The sequence below is a fragment of the Rissa tridactyla genome, chromosome 1 (genome assembly GCF_028500815.1).
Source record: "Rissa tridactyla isolate bRisTri1 chromosome 1, bRisTri1.patW.cur.20221130, whole genome shotgun sequence".
NCBI classification, from domain to species: Eukaryota; Metazoa; Chordata; class Aves; order Charadriiformes; family Laridae; genus Rissa; species Rissa tridactyla.
Window position 1 is genome coordinate 95,279,982 of NC_071466.1, and position 12,542 is coordinate 95,292,523.

At 40.0% G+C, this 12,542-nt stretch overlaps 1 protein-coding gene across 1 annotated transcript in view; it reads left to right on the forward strand.

Annotated features, from left to right (window-relative positions):
- The window catches only part of SYTL5 (synaptotagmin like 5), a 57,004-nt gene that overhangs the window by 18,364 nt on the left and 26,098 nt on the right, over positions 1 to 12,542 (forward strand). Inside the window, exons 3-6 of the mRNA XM_054218639.1 lie at positions 4,864 to 4,976; positions 6,375 to 6,507; positions 8,440 to 8,565; positions 12,382 to 12,538. Of these exons, the coding sequence (XP_054074614.1) occupies positions 4,864 to 4,976; positions 6,375 to 6,507; positions 8,440 to 8,565; positions 12,382 to 12,538 (529 nt within the window). The remainder of the gene's footprint in view (positions 1 to 4,863; positions 4,977 to 6,374; positions 6,508 to 8,439; positions 8,566 to 12,381; positions 12,539 to 12,542) is intronic.

Genomic DNA, 12,542 nt, shown 5'->3' on the forward strand with positions numbered 1-12,542 from the left:
ATTAATGTTACTCTGGAATTAAATTATGTTACAGAAAATGTTCTGCGGAATTGAATACATAGCAAAAGGAGTGTGTACATTTTGGTATATTCATGTATAGGCCTTTGGTCTTGCCATTTTTTTTCTGAATTTTACTCCAAAGAGGAAGTAAAATATCTTGAGGAACAGGAGAAGGAAAGGAAACTAGACTATCTCTCTCCCCTGTACTGTGGATGTGGATTAGGTTGGGTGATCAAATGGATAGTGAAACTGTTTTATCAATGTGGGTTTTTCCCCAAAATAAATGAATAAAAATAACAATTGGGACTTTCCATCTTGAATGGAATTTTTATAATTGGGCATTTAACCATAAAGTGTCTTGCAAAAATGAGAGTGGAAAATAACAAGCTGACGTTTTGGCAGGGTTAGGCCACAGGTTATGTTCCATTTTTAAACTGAGCTGTGCGTTAGTGAAGTTAATTCATTTAGTAGGAGATCACAGAGGGAGAAGAAGCACGAAATCGTAATATACTCCCTCTCACATGATGATGTGAGTAGGTGGATCAGTAATCAAGGACTTTAGCAGATACCTAAAGTATTTGGTACTAAACCTAGCTACCCGAACGTGATTTTTCTTTAAAATTCTCACAGCCGTTTTGAGTATAGGAAAGAGCAACCATGCGAAACTTGCTGCTATTACAGTTTATAACACTGTTTTCCTTCTTTCTAAAGCTACTGACCTCAGCATCTGTTGCACATCTTGGAAGGCCAGTCTAAACACTGTTTTGGTAGAACACATACGTATTTTTAACTTTGTATGCTACATGCTAACTGAGAGAGGAAAGTAAAGAAAACGCATGCACATACCATGATTTGTAGTCAGTATGGACCTTGGACCTATTTTAAAAACAACAAAACCCAAACCTACAAGCACTGATTTGATGTACTGTTGAGTAAATGCCCTTGTTTCGTTTCCCCCTGAAACAATTATTTAGTGGGGATGGGTTCATTTAAGTCTTGTATCAGAAACAGAAGCAAAATGCACTATCTCGGTAGGGAAAACAGTCTCCATTTGTCATAATTATAAATGTATGAAAATAACATCATCATAAGACTGTTTAGGTCTCGCTCTTCAATTTTTGATTCAGAATGTCAAATGCAATTATGAAATTCAAACGTCAAGTCAGAGACTTAGGCAATCATTTAATCTGAATTCATTTCTATTTATGTGTAGAACAAAAATTGTTTTAATAGCTACTCCTGACACGTATGAATGAAATGATTAAGGTAACACGAACAGTAGTCTTTCTGTGAATTGTTCAGTATACATGAAAATTACATCCAATATTAGTGCACTAGAAATTCAAAGCTGCAAAGCCTAGGGGTTTTCCCCTTATTTCATTAGAATGTGATATTTCTGTGGAGGTTATGTGTTGGGTAAGGAGGTTTTCACAAAAGAGGACTGCCAGCTGAAGCCAGGACCCCAAGACTGACAGTAACATTGATGATAATAAGGACAGAGGTCTGAATTGAAGGGCCATGCCTCTAGACTCGTTCCATGCTACGCTCGCAATGGCTGGCTATTGGCGGCAGTTGTTTTTTCCCTTTGCTGTGGACAACAGGATTGGCTAGAGAGGTGAAGCACTTGACCTAAAACAAGGCAAAAATCCCTTTATTTGCTATGTTTTGTGCCTCGGTTGAGGGAGTTGTCTGTGTTTTACTGCAGACCTAGTTCTCTCGGTGAAGTCAGAGTAGAATGGGTGTGGGTCTTCTCAACGTAGCCCTGCCAAGGAGTTGGCACTTCAATTTAAAATGTGGATCTTATTACTGCTTAATAAGATCAGCCACAAGAAGAAGAAGATGGGCAATTAAGTTTCCCATCTTTAGCTGAACTGGCACATGGTTCAACTCCATCGGTATAGTGGCTGTCACACTCCCTTGCCGGCTCAGGCCTGCAAAAGGGATCGTTTGCACCATCCTCTTTCCTTAGGGGTCCAGTTTGTGTTTGCCAGAGCATGCAATGATGACCCCAAACTTCTTTGGCGAAGCAGGAGGGGACCAGCAGCATAATTAGGGACTATTTAATGGTGGCAGGTTACAACCTGCAGAGAGATGCAGGTAACCTTAGTAATGACTAAGAGAAGTAGATTGCTTATTTATCCTTTGCCAAGAGACAGATGGATCAACTGTTGTTGCTCAAATAGATTAACCTATCTCTTCCTTGAACAGCCTTATGTGACTGAGAGGAAGATGAGCATGGGATCAGTAGTTACTATGACAAGGGGATGGTGATAGGAAGAGAAAGTCCTTCTCCACAGTACTCCTGCCTCACTCCCCAGCTTGGTACCAACCTGTCCCCTCTTGCAGGCTGCTTCACTCCCAGAATGAGGAGTAGGAGATGATGTTGGGATGGTAGGGATTGAGTGGGGACAGAGAGAGGGAGACTGATGGTGACCCAAACCACAGTGGAGTGGAGGAGGAGAGGAGGGCTCTCTCCCAGAGATGATTGCTGGGAGACGATCTCGTCTCTCCATCAACAAGCACCCCCACTGATCCTTCCTTGCACAGCCCAGCAGCCCTTTATTCTTTTCTTTCCTGGCCTCCTCCCACAGCCACCCCAACCGTCCTTCCCTTGGTTGCAGCTCCTTCAATCTCTCCAGACCCCATGACCCTCCTTGAGCCCTTGGTCCTGCTGCTGCAAGGCTGAATCTCCACATCAGATTATAAGGTTATATGGTAAAACAAGCAAACACACTGGTCTTGGCCACCGTTCCACCCAGGCCGATGTCCCCTGGGCACTTGCAATGCAGGAGGCACCAGAGAGGTTTTCTTTCCTTCATCACTGTTCACGTCTGGCCAGAAAATGTAGCACATGGCTCTCCAGGGACCCTGTGGTGGAGGGACTGCCCCTCCATGAACCACAGTAGCCCAGATGAGTGGCAGAGTTCAGGGTTGTGTGTGGAAATAGTTACAAATTTTTGCTTGTAAAAGCCTATAACTTTGTATGGGGCAGCCTCCCACGCTGCTAAAACCCTGGGCGTATGTCACACCTTCTCTCTGGAAAAGGGTGAAGGTGCTTGTCTGGATAAGGGGGTGGGGAGTGCCCAGCCTGACTTTGATCAACTTAAGCATTGCTGGTAAGATATTGAGGATGATTAAAATCTCTGCCAAGGGGAAAATTGCGCTTGTGATTTATGGTCAAAATTGGGAGTAACTGAGGAAAAAAAAGATGAATGAACTGTGCACTACATACTGCAATGTAATATGTCGTTTATATTGCAATGGAATATGATGGCGTAGTGAAAGGTCTGGAAGGTTTATGGTTTGATATAATGCATTAAACTTGTTGTAAACCTTGGCATACAAATAGCTGCACAGAGAAATGCATGCTGTAAATGAATTGTGAAAATACACATTCAAAGAAAAACTGCAGACAGAGTTTTTCTCTCTAGCCAGAGAGTGCATAGTTTCTAATGCAATGAATTCTTTCCAGTGTTTATGTCTAACAAAAGTAATTTAAAAATTCTGAGTAGAAACGTAGAGATTTTATTTAATGCCTTGCATGATGACTGACTGATTGTGATGATGAATTATACGGAGCTTTGTCACTAGGAGTCTGCAACAACAAGATAAGACAATAATCTTCTATTTCTATGCTTGTGGCCGCATGTTTTGGAGTTTGATTTGTTTGGTTTGGTTTTTAGTGATTCATGAAAAGGTGCATGATTTATTAATAGGTCAGAAAGAACTGATGTTAGGGTTTTTTTTTACCAATGACAGGATCCTATTCTGTAATTCTTAGTATTTTCCCAAGTCAGACTCTCTGTTCAGGCATGACTCAGAAGTAATTTAGTAGCAAAGATATTGATCAGTGCTTTAAATCTATCTGTAGTAATTTTCATGCCCAAGAGACTAGATGGTTTCTTTTCTGGTATAGGTTTGAAAATAAGTTGTCTTATTGATCATAAAGTAAGCAGGAACATGTCTTGAGCTAAATCAGTTTTTAATGGGTTTTTTTGGTTTATTTATTTGTTTTTATTTGTGTAGTAGCTTTTTTGCCATCAACTGTATATAGTGAGGCAGTAGAAATGGTGATGCTTTACCATAATGAACCTAATTAGGAAAGGGCTAGTAATCAGCATAAAAATATACCTATGGAAAACAGCAATGCAGTACAGGATTTCTTTGTTGCTAGTAAAGGTATGAGAATTTGAAACCAGAAAAAGCAGAATTATCCAGAACAGTAGCAAAGACAAAAGTTCATTGCTCTGCACCTCAGACACGTTGTTATTCATAACAGCGCTATCATGTGAAGAAACTGCGTGTAGTGGCCCCCTATGAAGTTTAGAGATCAAAAAATACACATAGGCTTGCAGCAACCTGCATATAACCAGGCTGGGTCCATGAACTGCTGACTTGGCTGGCAGGAGCTTCGGTGAGGGTTCTTGTCCCTCCATTTGCTGTTGTTGTTTCTACATCTCTTGTCAGTTTGGAGATACTGAAAACTGTGGGGTTGAGTAGCTCACTAACCAAAGGACTAGGAGATGGTATGCTGTATGTTTCTGCAGAAATCTGGTAAATGATGTTGAAATGCTTTTTTGCCAAGTAAATTTCTGTGTACTGAAAATTACTTTGCATTTACGAAGCGAGATGATGTTATTTTTCTGCTGCATGTCCTACTATTCCAAGCTTTGCAATCAATCTTTTTACTCTTGATTTTGAACTGTGCAAACATTGTCCAGAGTTTGTGAGCATGACGGTTGAATGATGACCTAAAGGTTTAAGCAGGAGCTTTGGTTGGCCAAGTTTATTAATGTGCGTGTGTCTCTGGCTTTTCTTTTTGGTTTTTCTTTTTTTTTTTTTTTTTTTGTTTTCCCTATATAGACAGCTACGGATAGTGACAGGAGAATGGTTTTTTGAAGAGAGAGCAAAGCGCTTCAAACAATCAAATCTTGGAACTGATGTTGTCAGACAGTCTATCCTACACAAATTCCCAGGTAGGGACCACAAGAGAGACATTTGCTTGTGCTTAACACATTCAAACCTTGTTTCCAGAGCGTTTGGCTTGCATTGTATTTTATTCTTCACTGTTGAAGATGTAAGTATAATTAGTATTTTAATCTTAATTTCATATTTGGGTATTACTGTGCAGTGATTTGTGAATGATTAATATATAGGAAAGGTAAGGTATAGATGAATGAAGAAGTGTTTCTGTGGAGATGGAGAACTGCTTAAAATCTCACTGTCCAAACAGGTGGATAGTATTATTCACCTGCAAAGCCGGCAGCAGAGGCTCTAAAAGTTCATTCTCAGTTCCTGCCAGGAAGTTTGGCTGTATCCAGAGATCTAGACACAGCCATTTTTTTTTTACTTTGGCTCTATTACTTGCGATGGTGGTGTGTAAAAAGTATTCCATTTTTCAACTCTGAAGAAGAAAGATAAGTGTTAACTCCTGCACTGTATACCGAAGCATGGGCTATATCCAGACTACTTGGTACTTTTCAGTTCTCACTTGACTTTCCTTTTGCCCAGATATCTCCAACAAATTGCACCTGCAGTTTTAGGTACAGTAAACAGTCTGGCTGTCTTGACCCAGCACAGCAAGTGTACCATGTCTCTGAGCTGCTGTGGTACCTTGCATGGCGCCACAGCACCGCTGGTTTAAGAAACAGGAGGTTTTCCTGAATGCTGACGCTTCTGTCTTCACTGAACTTCTTCACTCTGCTTGCAGAAGCTGTTATTTAGGTAGTCTGTTTCCAGATGTAGCATGCATTTATCACTTTCAGAAGGAAGGTGATGGGTATGGGCAATTTGTAGGGAGAGGGGACTGGTTTACTGCCATTGGAAAAATGCCTGGCGCAAATATACTGCTTGGCAAAACGCTGATCTTGCCAATGTCACTGTCAAACTGGTAAGTATCTAACCTTCTCTGGGTTTTGATATTATGCGGCCTGTCAAATTGGCTTTGTGATTTGCTACTTTGTTATTTGATAGATATGTTAAAAATATGAATTTAAGCCATTGTTTCTACGCCTTGCTCCTAGTTGAACAAACATTTTAACTAGGAAAACATTCTTTCATTTAACACAGAAAATACCATACACTACAAAACCTTTCAGGTCTTTTGGTTATTAAATGTTGTCAGCGATAAATTCAGAGGCATAGTTCAAAACAGGAGTTGATATGGAGAAACGTTTCAAGCTACTTGAAATTTTCTTTTCTTTTCTTAAAAAGAAAAGCCAAAGAACCTCGCAAGGTTTTTTTCGCGTGATATTTTATCATATGGTTTTATTTAATATTGAAAAAATTAAAAATCTATTTTTGTAGGTTGTTTGACATGTGCTGCCTTTTTTGTGCAAACATTCACTTTTTTTCCCCCCCCTTCTCCACTGAAGATACAGTTTCCAGTAAGGATGAGGGTAGAACATTTAAAGATCAACCCCAAGAGAATGAAGAAAAAAGACCAGATGTATCAGTCTCCTCCACAACTGGGCATAAATCAATCTTCGGTGGACCCAGAAGGATAGGGTAAAGCCTTTTCTTTTGGAAACTGATAAATCAAATAACAGCTGTATAAGGTTGGATGAATTTTCTTTTGAGTTTCTCCAGTGTTCCACATCAGCCTCAAACTTCTCAGGGTTAGGAAAAGCCTTCATTTAAAAGCCTACTTACTATAATTAGACTGCTGTCTCCTAGGAAATGCAACAGTAATTACTCTTCAGCTATAAAGGTAGCAGAAAAAAAGGCAATTTTACTCCTGCATTTTTCTTGTTTATACTCCAGTGTGTCCCTAAAGGCAGGTTTGCTGAAGAAGCAAATGCAAAAAGTAGTATTCGGAGAGACTGTATTTTACATACACTGGTTGGTTCTGCCCCCAAGTCAAGTTCTCCTTTAGCTTCCAGCTGTGCAAACGCAGTCTAACAGTCAAGCAGCGCCCCTTTTTTTTTGTGCGTGTGCCAGTGAATAAACAGATACATTGCTGCTCATCTTGCAGTCTCGGTGGCGAGTGTAAAGCCAGTTTGGCTATGCCCTGAGAGGAGCGCTCGCTTGCTCTCAGAGGACACGGAAAGATGCATTGAATATACGGTTGCACGAGTGGTGTTTGGCCGTAACTTGAGGCGATTGGGTGAATGGGAAGGAAAATCTGATGAACATTCACTTTCATATCATGGCTGGAGTTCCACGGGCTAGTAGTTGGAAAACTTTGTTTCTGCTGGAAGAAAGAAGGCATGTTATTATGGATCCTAAATATAGGGTGGGTAGGTAGGTAGATTTCTGCAGCTATTTTTACTTCTCAGGGGAGCTGAGTGTGGAATTACTTGTTCTAGTGACTCCAGAAATTAACGCGAGTGATTTATCTCTAATATTGGGGAAAAGAGCATCAGAATGCCTCTGGCTTCTCAAATTAAGGTGAAGAAAGAACCAGTTTAGGGATTCTACCATAATAGGACCTAGATGTTGCTCTGAATCATGCTAATTGGTAGCTATATTAAGAGTGCATTAAAGTTTACTTTTCTAATCCTCTTTTCATTTAAATTCTTTGTGCAAATCTGTTACTCATATTCCCCTATGAGAAGCAATTATTTTTTATAACTCTGTTGTTTATTTTAGTGGTGTTCAGCCTTTTTCAGTTTCTGGCCTGAAGTGTTTTCTGGTGGTGATGTTGCCCATAAAGGAAATTTAATCCTATGAAAACTAGGCTTGCTTTTCCTAGTATTTTTTGTGGGCTTTCTTAGAAGTAGTTCATTATTCCTCCTCTTCCTTCCTTGCTTCTCCTTCCCTCGGGTTCCGCATTCATATATCTCGTTAGTGGATTTGTTTTAGCAAAGCCATTTTGGGGCCAACTCCTACTGACGCTTAGTGTCATGGGATAATGTAACAGTCTATTGTTGTTTGCAAGTCTGTAAAGAATACTATTACTTTTCAAAACTTCATTTCATTTCTTTCATTTCTGTCTTATTAGGCCACATGTTGCACGGTAAGGGAATGATGTTACGTTTTCAGAAAATAGCGCGTTGAGGGCATTGATGCATATAATTGTAGAAATTGCAAGGAAATCTTTAAAAGAAAATAAAGATAGCGTAATTTGCTAGGGGAAAATATGCATACTTGGTCAAAAATACTTTGCTGTGTATAAACTGTGAAAAAAAAAAAAAGAGAAGAATTTTCACAAAAGGCACTTCTGGTTCAAAGCTTGAAGTGGCCGTGTTGAGTAGGAGGGATGTTTTAACGTTTTGTGTCTTAAAAAGCAGTTTATAGAAAATATGATGCTTTCTTTTATTCATAGGAGTCAGTTTGATAGTCAGATTTGGTCCTCTATTAACTCTGATATCCAGAGCTGTCCATAGGTCAGACAGATGAAATTAATAGAACGCACACGTCAGAGTATTTCAGTCAAGCTGCTGTTTCCCGGGAAAAAAATTACAACTTTTAAAATCTTTTATTCCCCATTTTCATCAGGAAGGTAATTAGGGCGGTTACCAAAGGAGAAATTACAAATGCAAAAGGTGAAGGTGAGAGGAACACAGGCTCAGAAGCTGAAACCCGAAGTCTGCGCAGCGGCAAGTCAACGCCTTGCTCTGAGAGGTGAGCAGCAGAAATATCTGGTACAGTTTATGCCGGGATTGACCTAGGGATGCGTGCTTAGCCCTCTGTGCTGCATTGTGTCTTTGAATGCTCAGCATTAATGTTATTTGAGAAGCAGAGCTTTTTTTTTTTTAATTTATTTTTGAAAAAAGAAAAGAAAAATAAGAAGAAAAAAAACCCTAAAAATTATCTCCATCCATCTTCCTTTTTTCTTCTTGTGGTTGCCTGGTTGTTTTTTGTTTTCTGGCTTTTAAGTGATGAGCTGAGCTGTGTTCCTGTTACAGAGCTGAGGCCCTTTGTTCTAAGGTTTTTCTTCAGTAATGACATGTTAATTGATTATAATTTATATTTTCTTCTTCAAAGGCTCTGTTTGCCCTTCTCTTTCCATGGTTGTTGTCCCAGAGAGATCTCTGCAGCAGTTTTGTTATGCCAGCATGCAAGAAAGTTACCGTGCAGTTAACCATACATGAAGCAAAATAGTTTTGTTAGGGGTGGTAGAATTCAGCACCTGATAAACTCTGTGTACAGGCTTAGGAGGATAAACAGAGTGAAGTACTCTAGAAAATAAAGGCCTTTATGTTTGATTGCCTTGCTTGATTTCCACATAAAGCATCAATTTCTAGCTTTCACTCTGAGCTAATTTCCACCTAAATGGTGGAACTTCCCAAAAGTTCCACCTAAACATGAGGAGGAACTTCTTTACTTTGAGGGTGGCAGAGCACTGGCACAGGCTGCCCAGAGAGGTGGTGGAATCTCCAACTCTGGAGACATTCCAAACTCACCTGGACGCGTTCCTGTGCAACCTGCTCTAGGTGACCCTGCTCTGGCAGGGGGGTTGGACTCGATGATCTCCAGAGGTCCCTTCCAACCCTATGATTCTGTGATTCTAATTTCACCTAAATTAGGGATATTGAGTCAGTATGGCAACTTCCTTCTCTACCCATCGTCTCATCCTCACCTGGCCAAGTCAGTGTCCTTGTCAAAGTACATGGTAACCCAGCTGTATTGCCAGGAGATGGTTTTGGTAGGGGGATTGAATTATTTTCCTAAGGAAGATGTGGCACTTTCTAAATATTAGTTTGTGGAAAGATTGAAGAGCAGCTCATATTTTTCAGTAGAGGGATGAAAATTCCTATCTTGTACATGCGTGGTTAAATACTTTAATTAGGTATTTGAGGATGCTTGCTTTAGTTCATCTACTATTAATTTACAGAACTGAGTAGTAATTATTAAAAATAACAGCAGTTTCCCAGGCTAGCCTCCGTAACTGTTTTGATTTGCAAATTAAAAGAATACAACAACATCTTGTGACACTGTAGCAGTCCTAGATTTTCCTGCATGTTTCTGATTTTTGTAACTGCCCTCATCTTTTTAGCTGCATTGCCAAAATTGGTAGTATTTCACCTACCAGCAGGGAAACTGAGAGAGAATTTTTATTCTTTCTAAACATTTTGGCTTAAGAGAAGCCATTTCTAAACATTTTGGCGACTGAGCTGGGAGCAGGGACTCCCAGGCCATGAGTTCATTTCTTCAACTGGTTTAATTCTACTCCAGCAAACACATTTACTGATTTTGCAGCTGCATGAACTGGGAGGCTGCATCGGGATACTTCTAGGAGAAATAGTATACAGGCATACTACCCCATCGTACTGGGGTCTCGTCTACCACATGGAAATACTACGTGGAAATGCCCAGCATGGCCAAGTTCTAACAACATTTTTCTTTTCTTGTCTACTTAATATGTTTACAAAATGTGTTGAACCTCTCTCTAATAGCAGACTGAAATAAGGTCAGATTACAGGAGAGGTCTGTTTAGCAAGTTTGACTCCTGCAGAACCCCTTGTAACATAGAATCATAGAATCACGTAGGTTGGAAGGGACTTTTAAGATCGTCGAGTCCAACCATCAATGTTTTCAAATCTTTTATCCCAGCCCACTATTACTTCTAGACGCTTCTCTTGATTTACATTAGTTTACAGAGTGGGGGGTGGGGGGGAAGCTGTAACAACAATTTTTGTAATAGAAAGTCACAACGATCCATCAAAAGCAGTGTGACATGCAATAGAACTCAGATTTTCAACATTTTTGCTACTTGCTATACAGTGAAAGATTTGGAAATTAAGGTGGGTGCATCTAAGTCCAACAGCTTTGATAAGATACAGATGACAGCCAGTAACCTTGATTTTCCTGACTTTGCAGCACAAAAGATGCATCTTTATGTAAACAGATAGGACCAAAATTCAACCAAAGCACATTTGGTTGGATTTTTTGATCACTAGCTCATCAAATTAAAAAATAACAGTGCATGTATATGAAGTGTACATGCGCAAGAGCATGTTTTATTATGCGTTATCTACAGTTGTCAATATACAAAATTGGATAGTAATAGCTAAAAACATTACCATATGCTCACTAAAAGACAAAAACATGGTTGCACAACATTTATAGACAGTCCAGGTGTTTGGTGTTTTCCTCTGTATTCCTTATTTTCAATAACTTCACCAATGTGGATTCAGAGTGTGTGCTCACTGCTTAATCTAGTGGTGAGACAGAAGTAGTTGTGTTCCAGAGTATTTTTTCTCAGTTCAGCAGTAGTTCTAACAAAAACTTCCATTGTGGCAGAGAAGATTTTTACTGCAGTTACTCTAAACATGATATGATAACCTAAACCAAGTGAAGGTGAAGCTTATTTTGTCTGAAATTGTACTGTAAGTTCCAAAAACTTTCTCCAGTAAATTTGCACTACTCTTGTCCCCTGACACTGTATTTTCCATATGGAAAAGGCTGCAATTGCTTCATCAATTCCTATTTACCAGTAAGTAGGAATGTATGCAGAACTGTTACTGTCCTGCAAGACTTTTTGAGGTTTCTCTGAATTGTGAAGAAAAATGAAAAAGTTTGAACTGATGTTTCTGGAAAAAGAAGAGTAGATCAGCCAAGAACTTGTATTTTTACTGCAAATCAAATTTCAAATTAAAATGAAACTTTAATTGGAAATGCGTTGAAATACATTTTAAAATGATTTTTGTTGTTTCAAGAGGTCAAAAAAGGGCAACAGCTTACCCTTTCTAACCCTCAGTGTTCATGTGGACTAATTGGTGTTTTCTAATAGAAAATGTCCCATGGAAAAATTTCTGCCTGTTGTGGCATTAGACAGCAATTGGGTTCTGGTATGCTGATCACAGATGCTTTTTTGTCACTTTTACTAACACAAAACCTGGCAAAAAAAGACTTGTCCAGCTTTCCTAGCTTCCCAAGCTGGTTAAAAGAATGACCAGTTTGGGTCAAGAGTCATTATTGTAAATAAGACAGTGAGGAGGTTTATGTTTTTCTAGAGAGGACATAGAGCAAATAGCCAAGGATTTTAGACTTCCTGGAGATAGTGCTGGCAGTAAAATCAGCTGCAGAAGTGACCAGAGCTCCCATGTCACCATAGTTTTCCTTCAAACCAAGGAGCAGCCTGGTAGGAAAGGTTGTATGAGTTGTTGCACCCGCTGTTGGGATGCGAATGCAGCTCGGAATGAACACAGATGAATGCAGCTTCTACAGCCTGGACAAGAGCCACCCATTTGGGCTACTCACAGTTCTGGTCGAAATGCTGAAAACACGTGTTTATATAAAGTAATTGCAGTTCACCCTTGCCTGTGCTTTTCTTTCCAGGTGACCATTTCCTTGCAGTGGATCACGCAGTTTCATCCAGGGCGCTGTTATTCCAGTAAACTGTTAGGACGGCTGTTTTCTTGCAGTGGTTTGCTAAATGGGCTGAGTTGGTTTGCTCAAAGCAATAACGCTTTAATGCTCTTCTCTCCATCCCAGAGGGAGCACTCCTTCACTGAACAGCAGCGATGCAGAGGCCGCTGCAGGCTATCTGAAAGGGGCCGTGGGTCCTGTGAGCAGAGGTAATGCTCCCATACCTTCCCTCCCGAGATCCCTGGCACTGAGCACCCGCAGCATGACCGCAGATTATAGCAGGGTAA